The sequence below is a fragment of the Saccoglossus kowalevskii genome, chromosome 15 (assembly GCF_978046115.1).
Source record: "Saccoglossus kowalevskii chromosome 15, keSacKowa6.1, whole genome shotgun sequence".
In the NCBI taxonomy this organism is placed as follows: Eukaryota; Metazoa; Hemichordata; class Enteropneusta; family Harrimaniidae; genus Saccoglossus; species Saccoglossus kowalevskii.
In genome coordinates, this window is record NC_140655.1 from 13,835,708 (window position 1) to 13,855,574 (window position 19,867).

Here is a 19,867-nt window from a genome sequence, read left to right on the forward strand (position 1 = left end):
AATATATATTGAAAAAGTGTTTATCATCGCAACACTTTGAAAAGTAAAACACAAACTGAATATTGACAAGTGCTCGTAACAGAGACACATTTTAAAATGTGTTTACACTGATAACATGGTAAAAAATCATTAACATTATCATTTTTGAAAACAAAATATATCAAATAATGCATTTCATGATAAGACACTTTGCACTATTATACAGTAATCATAACAAACGATAAACAAATCACATAGTCAAATAAGAATGTATTCCTAAATATATTCATTAATGAGACATGTATAGTTGTTGTAAAAGATATTATCAATCGCTTGAAAAAGTGTCGTTTGCAGCTGAATAAGTGTGTTTACTGAAATTCAAACCTTTCGTGAAACTGTAGATACAATACCCCATATTTGTAAACATTCAAAACAGATGAGTAATTAACTGAAATGAACAATAACATCTTTTTGAACCTTTTTCTCACTGACATAAATGAAAAGGCCCAATCTTATCCCATGTGGTATTGTTGTCTCGGATGCAGTTCCTCCGGGCACATCAAATTCGTGGGGAAAAATAGTGGGACATAACAAATCATTAATTTCATCTATTGCGATCCCATTCACATCCAATCCTCGACTCTAAATATATGCACTACATCTATTCTATTTCATTCATCTTTTCCTTTTCTACCCGTCAAATGGGTTGATTGCTTATTTTTATCATGTTTAAAATCACCCCTTAAACGGATAGTTTTGAAACTATATTTACCTATTAAACCAAAGTTCTTCTCGCATAGAAAACGAGGACACTGAACCAACAATAATCCATATTAACAGGACAAAATTAATTCCGAATATTAGCAGTATCATCTTGTCCGCTCCGATCGTTTCTGATAAAATTTGAAAAGTATAATTTATCAAAATGCAGTGAGTAATGTTCAAATAATTATCATTATTGCTTTAAGCAATGCGATACTTGAATCAATAAATTCATGAACTTGAGTTCAATCAGTTATCCCGCACATAAAGAAATGAATGGAGGCCGCTGCAAATATCAATGTAGTACACAACTGCCGACGCTGGCTTTATCAATTACACTTTCTACACGCTTTGTAACGAAGTAACAATATCATCATACCTTCAGGTAACTTTCGGTTCTATTGTTTCCTCAGAAAATCAAAAAAGACGTCATTCGGGTCAAGTTGTTATTGCTTCTTCAGCGAATATGCCACCTGTTCACACACTCCCGATAGTTTAATTCAATCATGAATGAGCGTGCCCACGACACAAGTTATTTTACCAGATACTTAAGGTATAGATCACACAACATACATTAATGTCCACCGTCGTTTACGAAAGGTATTTCAAAATGTTTCCAAAGAATTAGCAAACTTATTTAGTGTTCAATATTTGTTTTCATATTATATTTATTGTATTAATTAAATTTCAGAGAAGCTCGTTTAAACTAGACGCAATTCGCATAGGTTCGTGGTAATCACCATATTGGAATTCAACACCGAGGTTCCGCCAATAGAATAATAGTTGTAAAGAAATTGAATCTAATGATTAGATCACAGGGAATTAATGGCTGATTAGAGCAGCGTCATCAAGCTTACTTGCTCGAACATTGATAACAACACCGTGCATGTTTAATTCCATCGGTTATTAAACTTGTGGCAGGTACATGGTATGCACACTCGCAAAATACTAAAATCGGTAAATTTATCGCCACATGCACAGTATGACTTGCTGACAAATTTGACGTGTGTGAGGTTTTTTTTTTCCAATAAATATTCTGCATACAGTCGATAATAAGTATTGTGTCTATTATAGATGCAATCCGTAGACGGCACACTTAAGTGTCCTGTATATGATCGGATGTTTTAGGTTTAAACATTGCATGTTTGTTTGTTTTCTGAAGTGCCTCAAAATAAAAGAAAAGTGCTTTAGTTACTCTTATGACCATTTGTACATATCATATACGTAAACACTTATAAAACATGCATGTCGAGTGTTTTCCATTGAAACAATACATGTATAATACACCGTTTGTTGAAATTGTTCTTGGGTTCACTGGGTACTTGTATCGCTTTCAGGAAGGTAGTACTACGTTTAATTGTATTCCAAAATCAAAGTGACTTAACGAACATTATTACTTAGGGAAATGCCCGCCGGTGACGATTTACTGATAACATGAATCCTGACTGCAGAGTACAATGCAAATGCCACATTCCAATGCTGATCCAAATAACTATATAGAAAAGTTACTTTAATTTCAATATTATTTATATATTTTTATTTAGATTTTCCATCATTTTTTAATATAATATAACATGAAATAATATAATACAATATAACACATAAATTACATGTCTTTCTTTTCTGAATATAAAGAAAATAACAACAATAATACATGTCTGCATTGCCTCAAAAAAAGGAATATCATATAACGTACAGTAACAAAGGTTGTGATATAGCGTAAAGCGGGTTATTTGGTATAAATACATAATTACATTATTTTATTTTATTTTATTTTATTTTACCAAATACAAATATATGGCTTGTCTGATGGCACACAATAAAATATCAATCTAATAAAATTAATTTTATAATATACGCACAGCAAGGGATATCTACATATAATTTTTTTATAATATTTAGAACACAAATACTCCAAAATGACCACACCTATGTGTAATGTTTTTTTTACCTTGTTATTCTTTTATGTACACATATTGTATTTTTGAAAATATACAACTTCGAGTTTCAGTTAAAGTGTATCTATTGTACAAGCTATTATGCATCTTGGGAGGAAATCGTGCCATTGATGAATTAATTTACAATCAGACTCACGGCGCAGGTTATTGATTCTTTTGACTGTGAATATTTAATACGAGCCTTGGAAGATGTTGCTACAAATAACCATGTGCGTGTGTTATGTTGATGAAAATATGAGTCTTCTCATAGGAAGTATGTATATAGTTGTATAGTGAAAAAGAAAGATTACCTGCAGTAGACCATTTTTAATCTAATCATAACAAAAGAATCATACATAGGTGGCTATACAAGCCAGTCGACCATCTATGATCAAATCAAACCTCTTTTTATTCACGACACATGTACTAATTTAATATCAATGAAAATGGTACATAGGTGAAAGAGATATAGAAGTGTGATCATATTGTGAATCTAATTAGCATAAACATGAAAAACATGAAAACGGTACATTTTCAAAAAGGCAATATAGCTGCCAGTCGGCCATTTTGATTCTGATCCCAAACAAATATTTACAGAAATGTACCACAACATGTATAATGCATGTACCAAATTTGAACAAAAGAAGACAATGAATGTCTAAGATAGCGCATTTAAAAAAACAAGATGGCTGTCAGTCGACCATCTTTGATCTTATTATGAAACACACTGTCATGAACATGTATTCCAGTATGCATGATGGGAAGGCGAACGTTGGTTCTGCTTTCTGTAACAGTGAAATTTAAAGACTTCACCTCAGTGTCAAAGTCGTCATATATAATTTTCTATAATAACCAAGGATCTTTCATACATTGCCGTCCCTCCAATGCTCATTATTTTTGGTATTCACGTATTTTATAGCAATATGTATACCAATCTTGTGATAGATAATCAACACATGTTTTGTGATGTACTCAAAAAAATATATCACGCATCACTAACTCGACTCCGCAAATATTGCCAAATAATATAAGTAAATTATTTGATAATAATCAATTAGTAAATTGCTTGACTTTGATATAAGTCATATTGCACTTAATTATGTTTGCCAGTCAATTTCACAATAGCTGAACGACAACCATGACACACGTACAAGATCACACATGAAATTTTTGACTTTAACCTTTGACTGCAGAACAAGTTGACATTACTATTCTTTGTAGGATCTACACTGATTGACGCCCTTCTGCCCCCGTCATACTCGTCTCCAAACCGCCATCCAAATCAGTGTCTGTTGGTGTCTTCCATTGACATCCAAATGCTACTGGGATATTTTTACGAAACTCCTTGTATTGAAAGGCATATATAAATGGATTTACACACATGTTACAGAAGACCAACGCAACAGAAAACAAGTAGAAATCACTGGTGAAATCTAGATACCCGCCAAGGTTGAAATGCAGAAGTGCAACTTCGTTTGGTCCCCAACAAATAGCGTACGTTATAGAAACTATCAAAAGGATCTTCACAACGTTCTTCTGGGTTCGTCGTAGAGTAAAGTTTTTGTTATCATCGGGATTACCATCAGTTGGTTGAACATTTGAATTGCGCAGTTTCAACAGAATTTTAACGTAGCAGAAAGCCATCAATATCAAAGGTATAAGCCAAGCGATACTGAATATACCAATACCAAAAACAACATTATAATAGAAGCCGATGTATTTAATAGCACAGCCATCAGAAGTGTGATAGAAAGGGAGCCCCCAAAGGAGCTCAACTGGCAACCCCCAAACCCACCCGATGACGATGGTGATCTTGGCTTTGGTCTTGCTGAAGTGGTTTCGATGAAAAACTGGGTGGCATATAGCGAAGTACCGTTCCAAAGTTACAGCACACATGTTGCTAGTGGAGGTGAGAAACAGCGACCACATGAGATATTCAGAATGCCAGAACTTACAGTACAATTCTGCAGCCAAGCCTTTCGCAGATATTCGGAGTGGTCTAAACTTCAGAGCGAGGAATACGAGAGAACTACACATGTCGATGACGGACTGGTTCATTATAAACAGATGTGTGATGGATCGCAATCGTCGAACGCGGCAGAATACGAAACATACGAACATGTTGCCGACCAACCCTATTGACCCAATTATAACGTAGATGACGTTTAATCTGTACTGTACAACAGACAAAGACACAGTTGTTTCCACTGTATGGTTGGCCTCCATGACTTATAGAGGGTTGAATCTTGTTGGAATCCTGGAATAATGACAAATATTATTCACATAATATTAACACATTGAAAATGACTGTTATAGTTGAAATATTTCAATTTGTAAGCACACATAATGTAACAATACAATGTACTGTAAAACTTCATTTTCACTAAAGAACATTTTGGGTGTTTTGTATGGAATATATTTTCACTGATTTTTGACGAGTTGAATGTAGGAAAAAGGTGCATTCGGCGGATTTTATTTTCACTGAATCATTCTTTCAGCGAAAATAGCGAAAATTAATTTCAAGCGAAAATAAAGTATTTACAGTACTCATTTCCTGCAACCATTCAGGCCCATCTGGGTGGAAAGTAATTTACCTAGTTCTACCGTTACTGACTATCATAAAGATGAGATGCACTTTTCATGCATTTTTCGATTGAAATTAACTTCTTGACATTTCGTCAAATAATGTTACGTTACGTCTTCAAATATGTATCAACAATGCACAATATTTAGGTCAACACGTGATGACATGGGCATGTATCTAATTATATTCCCGCACGTGTCATCAAAGTATTCGAATTATGACGTCACTTTAAGAATTTCCATTTGCAGTAGTTCTGGGGACCGTTTCGGATGTGATGTCATCACGCATGTGACCAAACTATGGTGACGGTTTTGGCAACTGATCGCAACAATGGTCAACATCATTCCGTTCTGTCAGAAGATAATGGCTAAATAGTTTCAAGTTACTGTTAGACAAAGTACCACATCTCCCCTCATTAAATTATTCATAGACACTAGTTAACTTTTATTTCTTTGTTACATGTTGTTATGGAAATACCAGGAAATGAAAGGACATTTATTTTAAGAATGCAACACTGCAGCTCATGTGTTACCCATACTGATTAACATATATGCATCCCTAATTTGTTTTATTATTAACCGAACAACAATGTCAATTGACTATTTCGCCCAGAATAGGGCATGTTTCCGTCATAGAAGAATAAAAGCGACTACACAGAGGTGAGACTAGGATACTACTGATTAAGCGTTATTACTCATCATGGGTCATTATGACAAATATATGGTTATTTTGGTTATAGGTTATATACGTATATCTAATTGACCTTGTCAAAGTTCATTACTGTTAAAATTAAATATATCAAAAAATATATAATATAGATGCATTGGTATATGGTTTGCCCTACAAAGTCCATGGCTGCCTAGGCACGGAGTCTTCTAATGAGTTTCATGTTTGTTCTTACTATAACGGCTAATTGAAGATCTGTACATACAAATGTGTCATCAGTTAGAAATATGAATATTCCCATAGCAACGCGACCTATTTGTTTTACCACCTTAAATTACATTACATACTATCCGGTCATGACGTCCCTGTTCTCCAGGGAGCAAACGTTTTCCGGTATTACTGATATAATGATGGTGGTGTTGTTAGCATATACAATAAGATCGGCATGTTAGCTTACTGCAAAAGCTAGACGAAAAATTAGTTTTTAAGATTGGTATTGAAAATTGACTGTACGAACACTGATGAATGCAGTACTGAATACAGATTCGATAACAAACCGTTATACAACCTGTTCAATTGGAGGAGGTATTAATTTGGTGTTCGGTATCAATGCAAAATATTTAAATTTTGTTTCCGGTAACCAGCATTCAATATAATTACGCTGCACAGATTCCTTGTTTATTTTAACGGAGCTTTATTACAGAGAATATTACTATGTAGTGTCTCGTTAGATTTTCTACATTCACAATTGGACGAGGCATACTTTTTTATTGATGACTCTGAAAAAGCTGTTTATATTTTTTATTGATTTGAACTCGTCTGATATCGAAAATTACTGGTTGAATTTAAGCAATACTATCTGCTACACGTTTTATTATTAACAATTGATTCTTTACAGATTATATTACATAAACCATCAATGTGAAACTATTGCAATTGTAAGATGCATGTATTTTGTTCGTGTTGTGCGCATACTAATATTTTTTTAAAAAGCAAAATAAGTATAATAAAATTATTTCGGAAACCTTTTATATACAACAGAACACAATAATAATCTCGAGTCTATATATATTATAGCAATTCAAAACATTACAGGTCAAATGGGCGCGATTACGTCTCATGTTGGGCATCTGAAATCCAGTGTTACTGTTAAATAAATAATTTAATCCTTTCGGAGAAGACAAAATGCAATGATTCTAAATAATTAAAAATGAACTCGGGAAATGCATCGTATTACGTGTATATAATGGATGGTGTATCTTATGCGTCAAGGCATGAAGTTTTTAGATTTTGTTTGTTTCCAGTTTCGACAGAAGTTACTATTGTTGTAACTTAACGTGATTACTTCCCATTGCTTCATTTAAACCAGTTTCCATAGCTCGAAATTCGAAATATAAGTTTCAACAAAGCTTAAACACAGATTAAACAAATGATTACCCAAATTTACAAAAATATGGAACTGTAGATATAGATGTGAAATAAATAAACATAAATGGTGGTCCACTAATTTTTTTACCATTAACAAAAAAAAAAACATTCATCGAAACAATCATCACTAAAAGAAATATAAATTGACAACGAATGACAATATTCAAAGCTGGTCACAATCAGTTCACTAGATACACGCTGCCATATATTCATCGAAGATAAAGGCAGTGTAATTTTTAAAATATACTGCGTGGTGTGTTTTGCAAACTAGGCAACTCGAATCAAACATACGTTTACACGCACTCTGAATGAAGATAAACTTAGGTTATCACTTTATCCATTCGTATTTCACCGTTTTATATTTCTTCCATGTCCGTTTCGATTAGAAACAATTCCTGATTGCATAGATATAATCGCTCACGTCACCATGGCAGTCTTACATTTGTCAATGGCCGTTCTAGAATGTCATACATGACATACTACATGGCATAACCTAATTATGCCGTGATATATAAGATCAAAGTACCGACAACTCCGAATATGCGACAAACTGACTACCAATTTTGCTACGAGTATTCACGGCAGTCATTAGGTTGGCCGAATTGGAAAGCTATAGTACAAATAAGTTAAATCATAGTCACTTCATCAAACACAATTTTCGGAACTTTTCAGTCATGACAAGCCATTATTTCCCTGTAATAGAAGTCCACGTAAACGACTGAAAATCAAAAAGTTTAATTCGCCATACTTACCATCCATTTCAAAAATTTTTGAATATATATGAAGGAAATATCATGCATTTGTTGTCAACGGAATACTGTTGGGACTTAGAAGATTACATTACACACATTACACAAGAACAATCGGACGTTTAGCTAATTATTCGAAATCTTGCAGGCAGAAGGTAAACATTATGAATCAAAACAACTTAGTTTTAGGAATTCCACGAAGTAACGTTTGCTATAAAACTAGATCAGGCTTCAAGATATTCGAAATAAAATTTGAAGTTCGAAATAAAACATTTTTTGTGGTTACATTTTATGGCTTGATATAGAACATGAGGGAATGCAACTTCAATTCTTTATTCTATATTGAAGACTAGGGCGTCCCTGATTGTACTGGGAAAATGATACTTTTATAGCTCGGAAGGGGAGGTGGCACTAACATTTAAGTCCCCTCTCAATAAACACCAATAAGCAACCACTCATTTTTCAAACGTTACGACAACACACACGATTACCCAATTTAAAATCATCATCGGTGTATGTTTTGCAATCCATATCAAGTTATACATATTCTGTAAATCATAAATCTATATTAGTATTAAGCTAAGCAGAAATAATTCAATAACACATTATAAATCGACATCACATTAAACGTCAGCCAAACTGATGTCGAATTTCACGCATGTGACAACCAGTATAACATTTCAATGAGAACTAATTTGAATGATAACACATGAAATGACTAGCTGTTACAGTTTCTCATTTAAGCTCTCACCAGTAAATCAGCATATGAGGAAAACGAATGTCATAAACTATTGTGACAGAGCTCATAATTAATAAAAAAAAACTTACCTTTAGTGTGTAATTTAAACTCAGTTTCATTCCACCGTCACTCTAGACGTTGCTTCATCTTTGGCAAACACAAGTAGATATACTCCAACACAATGCTGACTATGCTAATGTTGAAAGTCACGTGTTTCGCTCAACCAATTAACATCAAGACAAGATGTATTTCAGAACGTTCTTTTCATTGGTTGAATGCGTGATTTATTATGAATTATATATATTCACGCCCGGCCAACCAAATGTAATTCCTTTATAGAAAGTTGAAGGCGCGAAAGTAATTTGCACGCGTATTTACGATCGCGAATTATGTTTGTACCTTAATCAGCTCCTTCCTTTCAGGCAACACAATATTTGTTGTACCCCTCCCATTGAAAACAATATAATTCCAAAAAAAAGGGGGTAAAATAATTCACTGCAAATTTATTTCTCAAATTGCACAATTTCCGCTAGATTTTCGCTCCAATAGTCAATCCCTAAATTTTGCCACTCATTTGTTGACGCTTTATAATATCGGAGATTTGAAACAAACCGGAAATAAATCTGCAAAGGATGAAAATCGTATGGCTGTTGAACCATGTGATACTAATTATATGTTCACACTTTAATCTCCGCTGTTACCATTGGTGATATTATTAATTCCAACAACAGTAAAACGGGACTTATTTAATGGTTATTAAAACACTGTAAATATAAAACTATAATTGAACACTGTATACTGTCGTAACAGTTATTTAGCATTTTGAACGAGTAAAATCAATTGATATAATGACTCATAATCATCAACAAAACCAGAGCTTTCACTATTGACTTATTGTTTATGTCGTCGTTATTGTTGTCAAATAAACACTATTTCTGACATACCAATAATTTTTTTCAGTTGATCTTATTCGTGGATTGCATTTAAATGCCATCATTTACCAAAGTTATGTTTGTGCGTCTAGTATATCCAAAATGCATGAACCAATGAACAGTTCTATGTCCGCCGAGCTATACCGATGATGCTGTGTGGAGGACGTCTGTTGTATGGATGAATGGGTATATAGATGTGGTCGACTTCTTCTTAAAAAACGGATGACGCACAAGCAAACATCAAATATGTATACACACTGTGTTACTATAGCAACTAGCATAGACGTATCCATGTCACGCAATTCAACGCTCGAGAATTATAATGTTTCATCCCGAGACTGTTTAATCTGATATAGCTTTCCCCTTGCTGATATAGATTTAGATTATTCGTATAAGTGTATTATATTAATGCATTTACCTTAAGGTTATACATATTATTGATGTATAGGAGCATTATATTGGTGTATAGATGAAAAATCATGGATATAATTTTTTTCCCTTTTTAAAGTAAAACTATTCTTTGTAGCCAGGAGTGAAATACTTTTAATGTATTCTTAACGTGTGCGCATAGTGAATGTGAGTAAATTTCTAAGACCATGTTTTGTCATTAGAAGTGAAATTGAATTCAAGTTACACGCCGAGTGATACGTTGTAATATATCACGTGATTCCCTTCATATCACCCCAGGTACGCGATGAATTGATATTATACATTCTGCACTTTTCAATTGTACAGTAGATTTGTGTATAATTTCCTAATGTGACCAGTCGGTCAGGCGTGCATTACCAAAGAAACCGATGACCGAGTTTTTGGAAAAGATCAATATATTTAGTTATATCACGCGTCTATACTTCTAACCATGCCTTCTGTTCCCAATAAGCGACACTTCTCTTCAGAATAGACCAGTTTCTAATTTCACTGTTTTTCTGTTGAATCAGACAGTTTCAGGTAGTTTGTCAAACTAAGAAATAAATGTTATAACAGGAATAAACAAATACACCCAGCAATGTGTTGCATAACTGAGGGTTCCTATAGGAACACAATCAGCTCGTTCCTATACCTGCACGACCGCGGTATACTGTTTGTTTGTCCTGTTTACGACTCTGCACATAACGCGAGATTTCGCAAACAATATATGGTAGTTAATGGTTTTAGGTTAGATAGCAAACAGAGAATTCTATATATACACTTTCCGCTAACTTAAGCTACTTTATGTTTAGTTATTGTAGGCAATTAGACTTCAAATTGTATTTATAATTTCTCTTTTATCTTGTTTCTTTAACAGGTAACGACATTTTGCCTCAGTGTGAAGTTACTTTCCTCAAAGAGTAAAATTAAACGTATACTTTCATTACATTAGCCATGCATATAACACATTTAACAGTAATTTACGTTTTCGATGGTATTTGACAAAAAGGCTTTTTTTATTAAATAAAAAATAAATAAAAATAAACTGCAATATAACACCATATATAGTTGCAAGAAGACGTAATAACGAGTCACATTTCCAATAGAACACCTACAGAAAAATGACCCATATCCATCGAAACATCTGAAAAGTCCCAAACTGACCTTATAACTGAATTTAATTCGTAATTTACTCTAGTATACGGTGCATCATGTTTCAACTTGAGGGTGTAATAGGCTCTGTGTAATATCGTCACGAACACAGCGTGTCTATATTTAGATTTATTCATTCATTTATAAAGAGTAGTTTATTACTCTGTTGAATTGCCAGTAGAACAGAATTAATGAAAAACAATGTTTCTCTCTATAGTGTAAAACAAACTTTGAAAACATTGTGCCTGACATTTGTGCGAGCTTCTGCTACGGGAAATCTGGTATAATAGGCTATTAACGTTTATCTCTAGGGAAGACGTGACAGCAAAAGAATTTGACTACGTACAAACTAGTGCCTAACTGAAATTTAAAATGCCACGGCGTTCCTGTGTGTGGGGAATTTGATATCAACTTTAAAATAACCTTTATGTTTCTTTATGTTATTTTATTCTATTGTGGGGCAATTGTACTAATAAATTTACAGTAGAGCTTGACCCATTCTTGGGTATCTGAATGGGGTGTCTTTATCTGCTTAATGTCAATTCAAAAAAAAATTGTCCTGTACTCCTGATGGTAAGCATGGGTATGTATATTAATAACGTTAAGGTTGCTGAATTAGCTATGCCAATTACCAGCAGCAGGGGTACAGAGCAAATAATGCATCTTACCATATTCAGAAAGTATGTCATAAGGGTATCACGTAATATAACAATCCTCCGAGTTGGGAATTAGCATTACGCAATTCTAGTCATAAATACGTGATAACTTATCATAGTGCCAAGAATAACGTTATACTTGCTGTAAGGCTCCTATATTATTGGTTTATATATTATTTGAGAAGACGTTAATACGGTTAGCTGACTGTTAATGGTTCATAATTGGTTAATCATTTGAATTTAATGAAATTTCATAGTACAATGCAAACGTGTACCAATCATTGCACACATGTAATAAGCTATATTACTGAGCAAGTAGGTCAATTTAACAATTATTGTATTGAATGGATGCTACATAACACACAGATGACGAGCAATCGAATACTTGGAGTATATATTGTTGTGACTGAAAATATAAACATTTATTTGATAAAACTAATCTAGATGTCAGAATATTGTATGGATATCTTCACATAACACATGTACAGATCTAAACAGTGTAACACAGTTAAGAGGTTTATAATGGTTTATATTTGGTTCTATATATGTTTTTGATATGTACACTTGCCAATCGTTATGAAAAAAAAAACTTTATCCCGATAACTGTTTGAAATTACTATCACCTGGCTTTGAATAACAGTTTCTGAAATGACATTTTAAAATTCCAACTATAAATATATATATATATATAGACAGACAGACAGACAGACAGACAGACAGACAGACAGACAGACAGACAGACAGACAGACAGACAGACAGACAGACAGACAGATAGATAGATAGATAGAATTTTTTATTTGGATCGTACCAATGAAATCTTGAGTAAAGTCCAAAAATAACAATAACAAAACAAAACATTCAGAACAACAAAAACTTACAGTACTAAAACATATAAAGAATACAGAAAATAAATTTTGCAAAAATGCTAAGAATGAAAAAATCATTACTTGAAACAATAATAGGAAATAATTCATGCATGCTAAAATCTTCCAGCTTTGGGGCATAGATGTATAAAGCTGCAAGGAATCTAGATCTTTGTTCTTTGATTTGACAATTATCACAATATAAAATGTAATGTTTCTCATCCCCTACTTCATTGCATTCATGGAGTTTACATAGCCTGTTTTCCTTCAAAATGCCTTTATGTCTACCGGATTCAATGGGAAGAAAATGTGCAGAAGTTCTAAATTTAGTACAAACTATTCTATGATTTTTATTTTTTCCAAATAATGTTCAAATTCAAAATTTTCTTTAGCACACCTGTAAAAGTCAAGCTTACAATTGTTCAACAAATTGTTTTTCCACTTCATACGGTACAAACATTTGAGCTTCTCTTTAAAAATATCACAAAAATTATTCTGATGTGGGTCTGAATTAGATCTGTTATGACTAGTAATTTTTGTATAAAGTTAAGCCATGGGTCACGCACAAGAGTTTTGGATTCTTCATAGGCTGCATCAATGATAGAATTGTTTTTTTTTTACATACTAGTCTTTGATAATATTTCATAACTGAAATACAAATATCCAATATAAGTGGATATTGACCTATATATATATATATATATATATCAATAATTCACATGGATAAATAAAAAACTAGTGAAATTTGATACAAGCAGTACATACTCATAACACTTTGTCATGTTTAATTCTTTACTGTACAGGAATAAAATCTATTACATAATATTCAATATTTGGCATCCTTATCACAATTCATGTTCATGTCGCTAAACCATTGCTAAAGCAATTAAACACACCAACTGAAAATGCCCGTTCAATTAAAGATGGTTCACACAGTAGCACACGCATATGCAAATGTAGGTCCTTTGTGATTATAAGACTGTTCTAACTGAATTTGAAAAAACAATATTGAGGGAGAAAGTCATTTATTATACAAGTCCACAGTACATGTTTATTCTTCATTAGGTGAGGGGTATAAGCAAGTATTCCCTTTTTGTATGTGTATGTGGGGTGGGGGTTGGGGGGGGCAGCAACTCACTGATGAAAAAAATTAGTTACACATTTGGCAGAAAAATAAAAAAAATTACAGAACACTTTTTATTTAACACCAAGGAGTTATAGAATTTTGTTTCCTTTAAAAAAAATACATATATTTTCATGTACACCTGATCAGATTATTATATGGAGATGCAGTTGTTATATTGTTACTGTTTGGAGAGGGGGGCTCTTATGAATATCTGCTGCCAATATGTTCTTTGTTTCCAGTTTAGTTACACATTTTGAAAAGTCTGTTGCAACCAATGTTTAGGAATTGAGAGTTATTCTCCCACAACAGCACAAATACATGAAAGTGTAAACTACCACACATTTGGTCTGTGAATTGTTTTCATTCTACACTGTATTTCCTGGACATCCTAAAATTATTTCTACTGGAGATTGCTGGAGTTGTGATGTACAATCTAAAATCTGGTAAAGTACAATGCTATACACAATGTTTGATATAGTTAGTTCATTTTTTTTTTCTGTAACTGCACATCTGTAGTTTTAGTTCGGCAAAGCTTTATACAATCAAATTGCAATAAGAGTTGTGTTTAGGTGTCTTTTTTAAATTTAATTTCATAATATTCATATAGTCATTTTGTGACAGATTATTTTTGTCTGGTCACTAAATGTTGTACAATTATCTAATTACCTCTTGGAAATGTGTTTTCTATATCTCGCAAACCAAGTGTCCAATCAAAATGCTTGTATCATCTGCATGAGCACAATGTGTCATAACTTCATTTTTAAATTTTTGTAATGGGTGTCATAAGTATTATCGTGGCTGAACATTTAAATAAAAACTGACATTCTGTGTGGTACTTAAACTTTAATTCCTTGTGAAATACATTTATAAATATTTTAATAAAAGTTATTTGGATTTGCTCTTCTTTTTTATTTGCTTCTTATCTTTGTCTTTACCGATATCTTCGCTATTTTCTTCTGGTCGTGGTTTCAACCACTCTATAGGAGATCTTCTGTACATCGGCCATGGTGGTAATGTTAACTGTAAAGAAGAGGAAAGTGAAGAATTGATTTAATGGTAATCAGTGAAGAGTTGTGGATGTCACAGTGCACATATTTGATACATATGTAATGTTACATATATAGATATGAGTACCACTCCCCTGCCCTTGTGCTTTTTAAATCTCAGTTACATAAAAAAAGTGCCACAGAATTCATTTGAATTTGTTCCTATCAGTGGGTGGCTGTTGCTGAGTTTTTGCATTTCTGAAACCGAGGCTTGGAATGCAGATTAGTCAGGTGACTGTTTTCAATATGTGCTGTGTATATTTCAGGTCATAGTGTAACAACACTTTTAGAATGGACTTCATAATCCCTGTAGCCAAAAATCTGTGAGGTTTCACTTGATATACATCACTCTAATGATGCCTAGTACATTCCTAGTTATTACCAAACACCACCATTTAATTTGTTTTTTTTAAATGGTGAACAGAAATTTGCAATCCACAATGAGGTCAAGACAGCCTCAGTGAGTGATGTACCAGGTAATAGTAATGTTTGTTTAATTTTTTTTATTTGCTGAATTGAAAGTGAATGCACTTTATACGCAATACTAAGTAAACTTGTCAGATGTTTACAAATGTCAATCTACAGTGAGTTTAGTGTATTTAAAATCCCACCAACACTCATCACCAGCCAAGGTCCACTTGGCCATCATCCTGTTCAGTAATAGTGTATAAGTAAAGTGCGCCCTCTCTGGCAATTCAACATGCCACCATTTGGTTTTATGTTCATTGCCGTAAAACTTAATTCTTTCATTTTGGGCAGAGAGGGTACAAAATGATATTAATTACTGTGCACAAAAATCACACTGTTGTTAACATTTTTGTTATATTAATTTCGCACTTAGGGGGATGAGAGAGATGGGAGATTACATTAGCTGTGTGCATGTTTTATTTATCCACTAACTCTAAAAAGTGTGTCAAATTTGATTCATGATTTACAGATGCGTCCAATCGAATATTTCCATTTTATCAGGTAGAACAAGTGACCCCTTGATACAACTACACATAGAGTAGTATGTTTACATTCAATTTGCAATTTGAATAAAGACAAAAATTGAACTTTTATGCACTTTATTGGACGTGCTTCTAATACATATACACCAAATACAGTATTTTTGCTTACTACAATCTCTATAAACATTATATAAATTGCAGATTACAAGAACAGAATGAACAAAATGTCAGGATCAATGTTTCATTATTCATGAAAATCTGACACTTATAAAATTAATGTAGTTTATACAGGTTTTTTTCTAGAAAAATGAACAAGAGGGAGCACACATAGGCGAGAGTAGCTAGCACAGAAACAAGATGGCGGATCGAACTGGAAAGGTTTCTGTGCCGTTTTAACGGTGTATCTATCGCCATTGAAATATTTGTGGAGTGATTTTAGTGTATTTGTTGCCCAGACACATTGTCAGCTGGTGTTGCTGGGAAGTTGTCATGGAGAAAAATATATTTGAGAAAGATTTCATGTTTTACAACAGCATCAAAGTGGGCGGCTCAAGAAATATATTTATGACTTGAAAGTTCAATTGGCAATTCGGTAAGAGAGCACCAGGTGAGAGTATCCCCGATTTAGATAAAAAAACGGTTTATAGGCCTCTATACTTACTATGCAAGAGAGAACAAAGCCAGCTCCTAAAACATACATGGTTTGTACAAACTGCTCACACATGTAGCCCCATATAAATCCAACCACCTACAATAAAAACGAAATGGACATGATGAGTGAGTAAAAAATATACATTTTTTTTGGATATTTTGCTGAGTGGAACCAAAGACACTAGAAAGACACTAGCGTCTTTGGTGGAACTTCTATCAAATATTAAAAAGACAAAGTGCATAGGTACCCAAACTTATTTCCATAGCAGATATACCATACATGTTCATTTTGAAATTGAAAATTTGGCAAAATACATGCAATGGAGTTTCAATGGATGGATATTGGAGGCACATGAAGTAGAAATATGGAATGTTTAAAATTAATTACCAAGTTAAGATTATACTTTGAAACAACGATCCTGGTGATTAATATAGATTTGAACTTTGAGATAGACAATTTTATGTAAAAGCAATCTGGTTCACAGTATTGAAGTTTATAATACTAATAGAAAACTCTTGAAAGCAAGAGAAATAAATTTGACTGTACATCGTTACATGCACCGAGTTTACTGTAGTCACTAGGAAATGATGTTCATTTGGTGCAAAATTATCAAAAAAAAAAAAAATACCTAAAAATAAGAAAAATGTTTCACCAAAAGTTTGGTGGAAAAAATTATGGCCTTCAAAGGGTTAATTTAAATCTAATTATTGAAAAATAACGATATATCAGAAACAACCTAGTTTATGTAAATTAGGTAATTAAATATGCATGGCTTTTAACTCTAAACTAATGTACATATATCTTAATTAGCACATTTATGTGCAAAGTTTCATTGAAATATAGATACTTGAAATAAAAACAATGTGTACCCCAACTAGTAGTTTTGTACTATGAACCTCAATATTTTATTACAATGGCCACCACAGTGAGGCTCAAAGGGTGGTAGTCATCCTGCCTTGCATGTGTGAGATGTTCGTTCCATGTTAACAAAAGATGGCGACTTTGATTTTGTGCAGATGAACATGTACAAAATTAGACACTACCAAGGTTTCACTAGGTAATTCTTGTGATGATTGGAATGCATGGAATATTAAGTTGTTTTGCTATACCACAAAACCACACCAAAACAATGCATTCATACTTGAACTGGGAGAGCTCACTGGGTCGTGAGAAAATCATTGTTTACCAACTCAAATCTCGCACAATCGTGACATGACGGCCACCTCCCTTAACTTGCTTCACCTCACAGAAAACATTTACTCTGAGTGGGATATTTGAATGCATGAATTGGACAACACAAAATGTTTACATGCTTGAAATTTTTAGATTTATGCTTGTTCATAAAAACATTAAAAATCAATATGATCATCTAATGGTTTGCTATTTGATATTATACATACACATAATAAAATCAGGTCATGATACTTACAGCAAATAGAATTATAATAGCTTGAAATAACTGTTCAGCCAGCTTCTGACCTTTGTAGTCCTGTAGACGAACATAATCAAGGACTTACATACGTAACTAATATCGATCATAGCAAGCCACGAGTCTCTCAGGAAGCAAGCTCTTTAGATAACACATGTATATATATATATATATATATATATATATATATATATATATATATATATATATATATATATAGCATATACTAGTAGAAGAAATCAAATGTACAAATCTATGTACAATAAGAACTAAAAAATAATGCACTTCAAGATTTGGATGACACCATTTTGTTTGTTGTTTGTTTAAAGTGAGTTATCTAGATCATTCATGCATCTTTAGAAATGTTCTTCAATGATAAGGTAATCGTATGCTGACAACATACTCAATAGTTTAATTCTTAATGTTTTTTCAAGTAATTTTGAGCAGTGATGGCAAACAAATCATACGCGGCACAATCTTGAATCACGCTCATATACATGTATGAACTAATAACTTTTGACTTCCGAAGTTCACATGCTTTGACCTTATATGGTTACCTATATGTCATTTCTATTTTAAGTACTCTATTTTCACTTGGAATAAATTTTCGCTATTTTCGCTGAAGGAATGATTCAGTGAAAATAAAATCCAGTGAATAAAACTTTTTTCCTATATTTTACATTTAACTTTTCAAAGATCAGTGAAATTAAATTCCATACAAAACACCCAAAAAGTCTTTTCAGCGAAATTAATTTCAAGCTAAAATAAAGTATTTTACAGTAAATCAATAAATTCCACAGCTGCATTTGCTCACAATGCATTGCCTGCTACATATTAGACACTTTAAGCTCAAAAGTACAAGTGGTGTCTATCTCACTAAATGCATTCACGACCCTGTGTGTATACTAATTTTGTAAACAGGAAATATATTAGTTTATAATATAGAATCGATATGTCTGCAAGATCTTTCCATCAACACCTCGTAATGATAGCCAGTGAACGCAATCATACATTGTAATCAGCTGTACATTTGACTGGGTAAGGCCTGTGAAAACAACGCTACCGTAATGTGAGCAGTGTTTATCATTTGGAGGCCATGGAGATTCGGGGAATTCCCCTCGTACGCAATTAAAGTGGCACTGGGTTCTCGTCAGTTGAACTGTTGAAACCATTGACTAAAATAGGACGGCTGGTAAGATGACCACCGTGCCTTTGTTGGAGAGGTTTATTCATCAATCTTAACAAACACATGCGGCATATTACGGTATAAAGCCAGAATATGGTAGCATAAATATGAAGACCCATTAAAATGAACGGCCACTGACGTCCATGGATTATGCACACCAGATCATTTTTTAACAGTAAAAGGTTCAGTATTAACTGATGGGCAATATTTTGAACATATTTAGTTACAAATGAAATGAACGATGTAAGGACACGTCTGAAAATAACATACAATGTACACCAAAAATAAAATCTTCGAATCTTTGATCAATTGGATATTGCAGACAATGTGAAACTCAATAACATAAATTCTTACCATGTGCGTTGTCCATGATTTAAATAATTTTAACATGCTGAAACACTGGCAAATAGACCGAAACTGGCAGAAATATACAATATGTTACCGATATTCAGGAAGTGTGCATCTACAATAACCCGGAAGTAATCGCGGGAAAAAACCCAGACTACCTAACTAGGTGATATTACGGTACTGGAATCAGTCCTCATTAAAACGCAATGGATATTGATTTTACGATGTTTATATAACTTAAAGGTCATAGTTTTTTAAAAACAAAATTGTCAAT

The 19,867-nt window shown here is 33.2% G+C and overlaps 2 protein-coding genes across 2 annotated transcripts; both read right to left on the reverse strand.

The window, feature by feature from the left end:
* Positions 1 to 3,902: 3,902 nt before the first annotated feature.
* LOC102810302 (mu-type opioid receptor-like) lies at positions 3,903 to 4,904 on the reverse strand. Its single transcript, XM_006815044.2, has one exon. It carries the CDS (start codon positions 4,902 to 4,904, stop codon positions 3,903 to 3,905), a length of 1,002 nt encoding a protein of 333 aa, XP_006815107.2.
* Positions 4,905 to 14,805: 9,901 nt separating this feature from the next.
* On the reverse strand, positions 14,806 to 19,722 carry LOC100368568 (signal peptidase complex subunit 1-like). The gene is made up of 4 exons (XM_002733586.4): positions 19,600 to 19,722; positions 18,060 to 18,119; positions 16,640 to 16,726; positions 14,806 to 15,002 (listed from the first exon to the last, which is right to left on the reverse strand). Exons 1-4 carry the CDS (start codon positions 19,633 to 19,635, stop codon positions 14,868 to 14,870), a joined length of 318 nt encoding a protein of 105 aa, XP_002733632.2. The 5' UTR covers positions 19,636 to 19,722; the 3' UTR covers positions 14,806 to 14,867.
* Between the last annotated feature and the right edge of the window lie 145 nt (positions 19,723 to 19,867).

Coding starts and splice junctions, on each gene's coding strand:
- LOC100368568 (XM_002733586.4), bottom strand. CDS start 19,635: ATGTTAAAATTATTTAAATCATGGACAACGCACATG. Junction 18,120..19,599: donor AATCATGGACAACGCACATG/GTAAGAATTTAT, acceptor GTTCGTCTACAG/GACTACAAAGGTCAGAAGCT. Junction 15,003..16,639: donor GCTTTGTTCTCTCTTGCATA/GTAAGTATAGAG, acceptor TCTTCTTTACAG/TTAACATTACCACCATGGCC.
- LOC102810302 (XM_006815044.2), bottom strand. CDS start 4,904: ATGGAGGCCAACCATACAGTGGAAACAACTGTGTCTTTGTCTGTTGTA.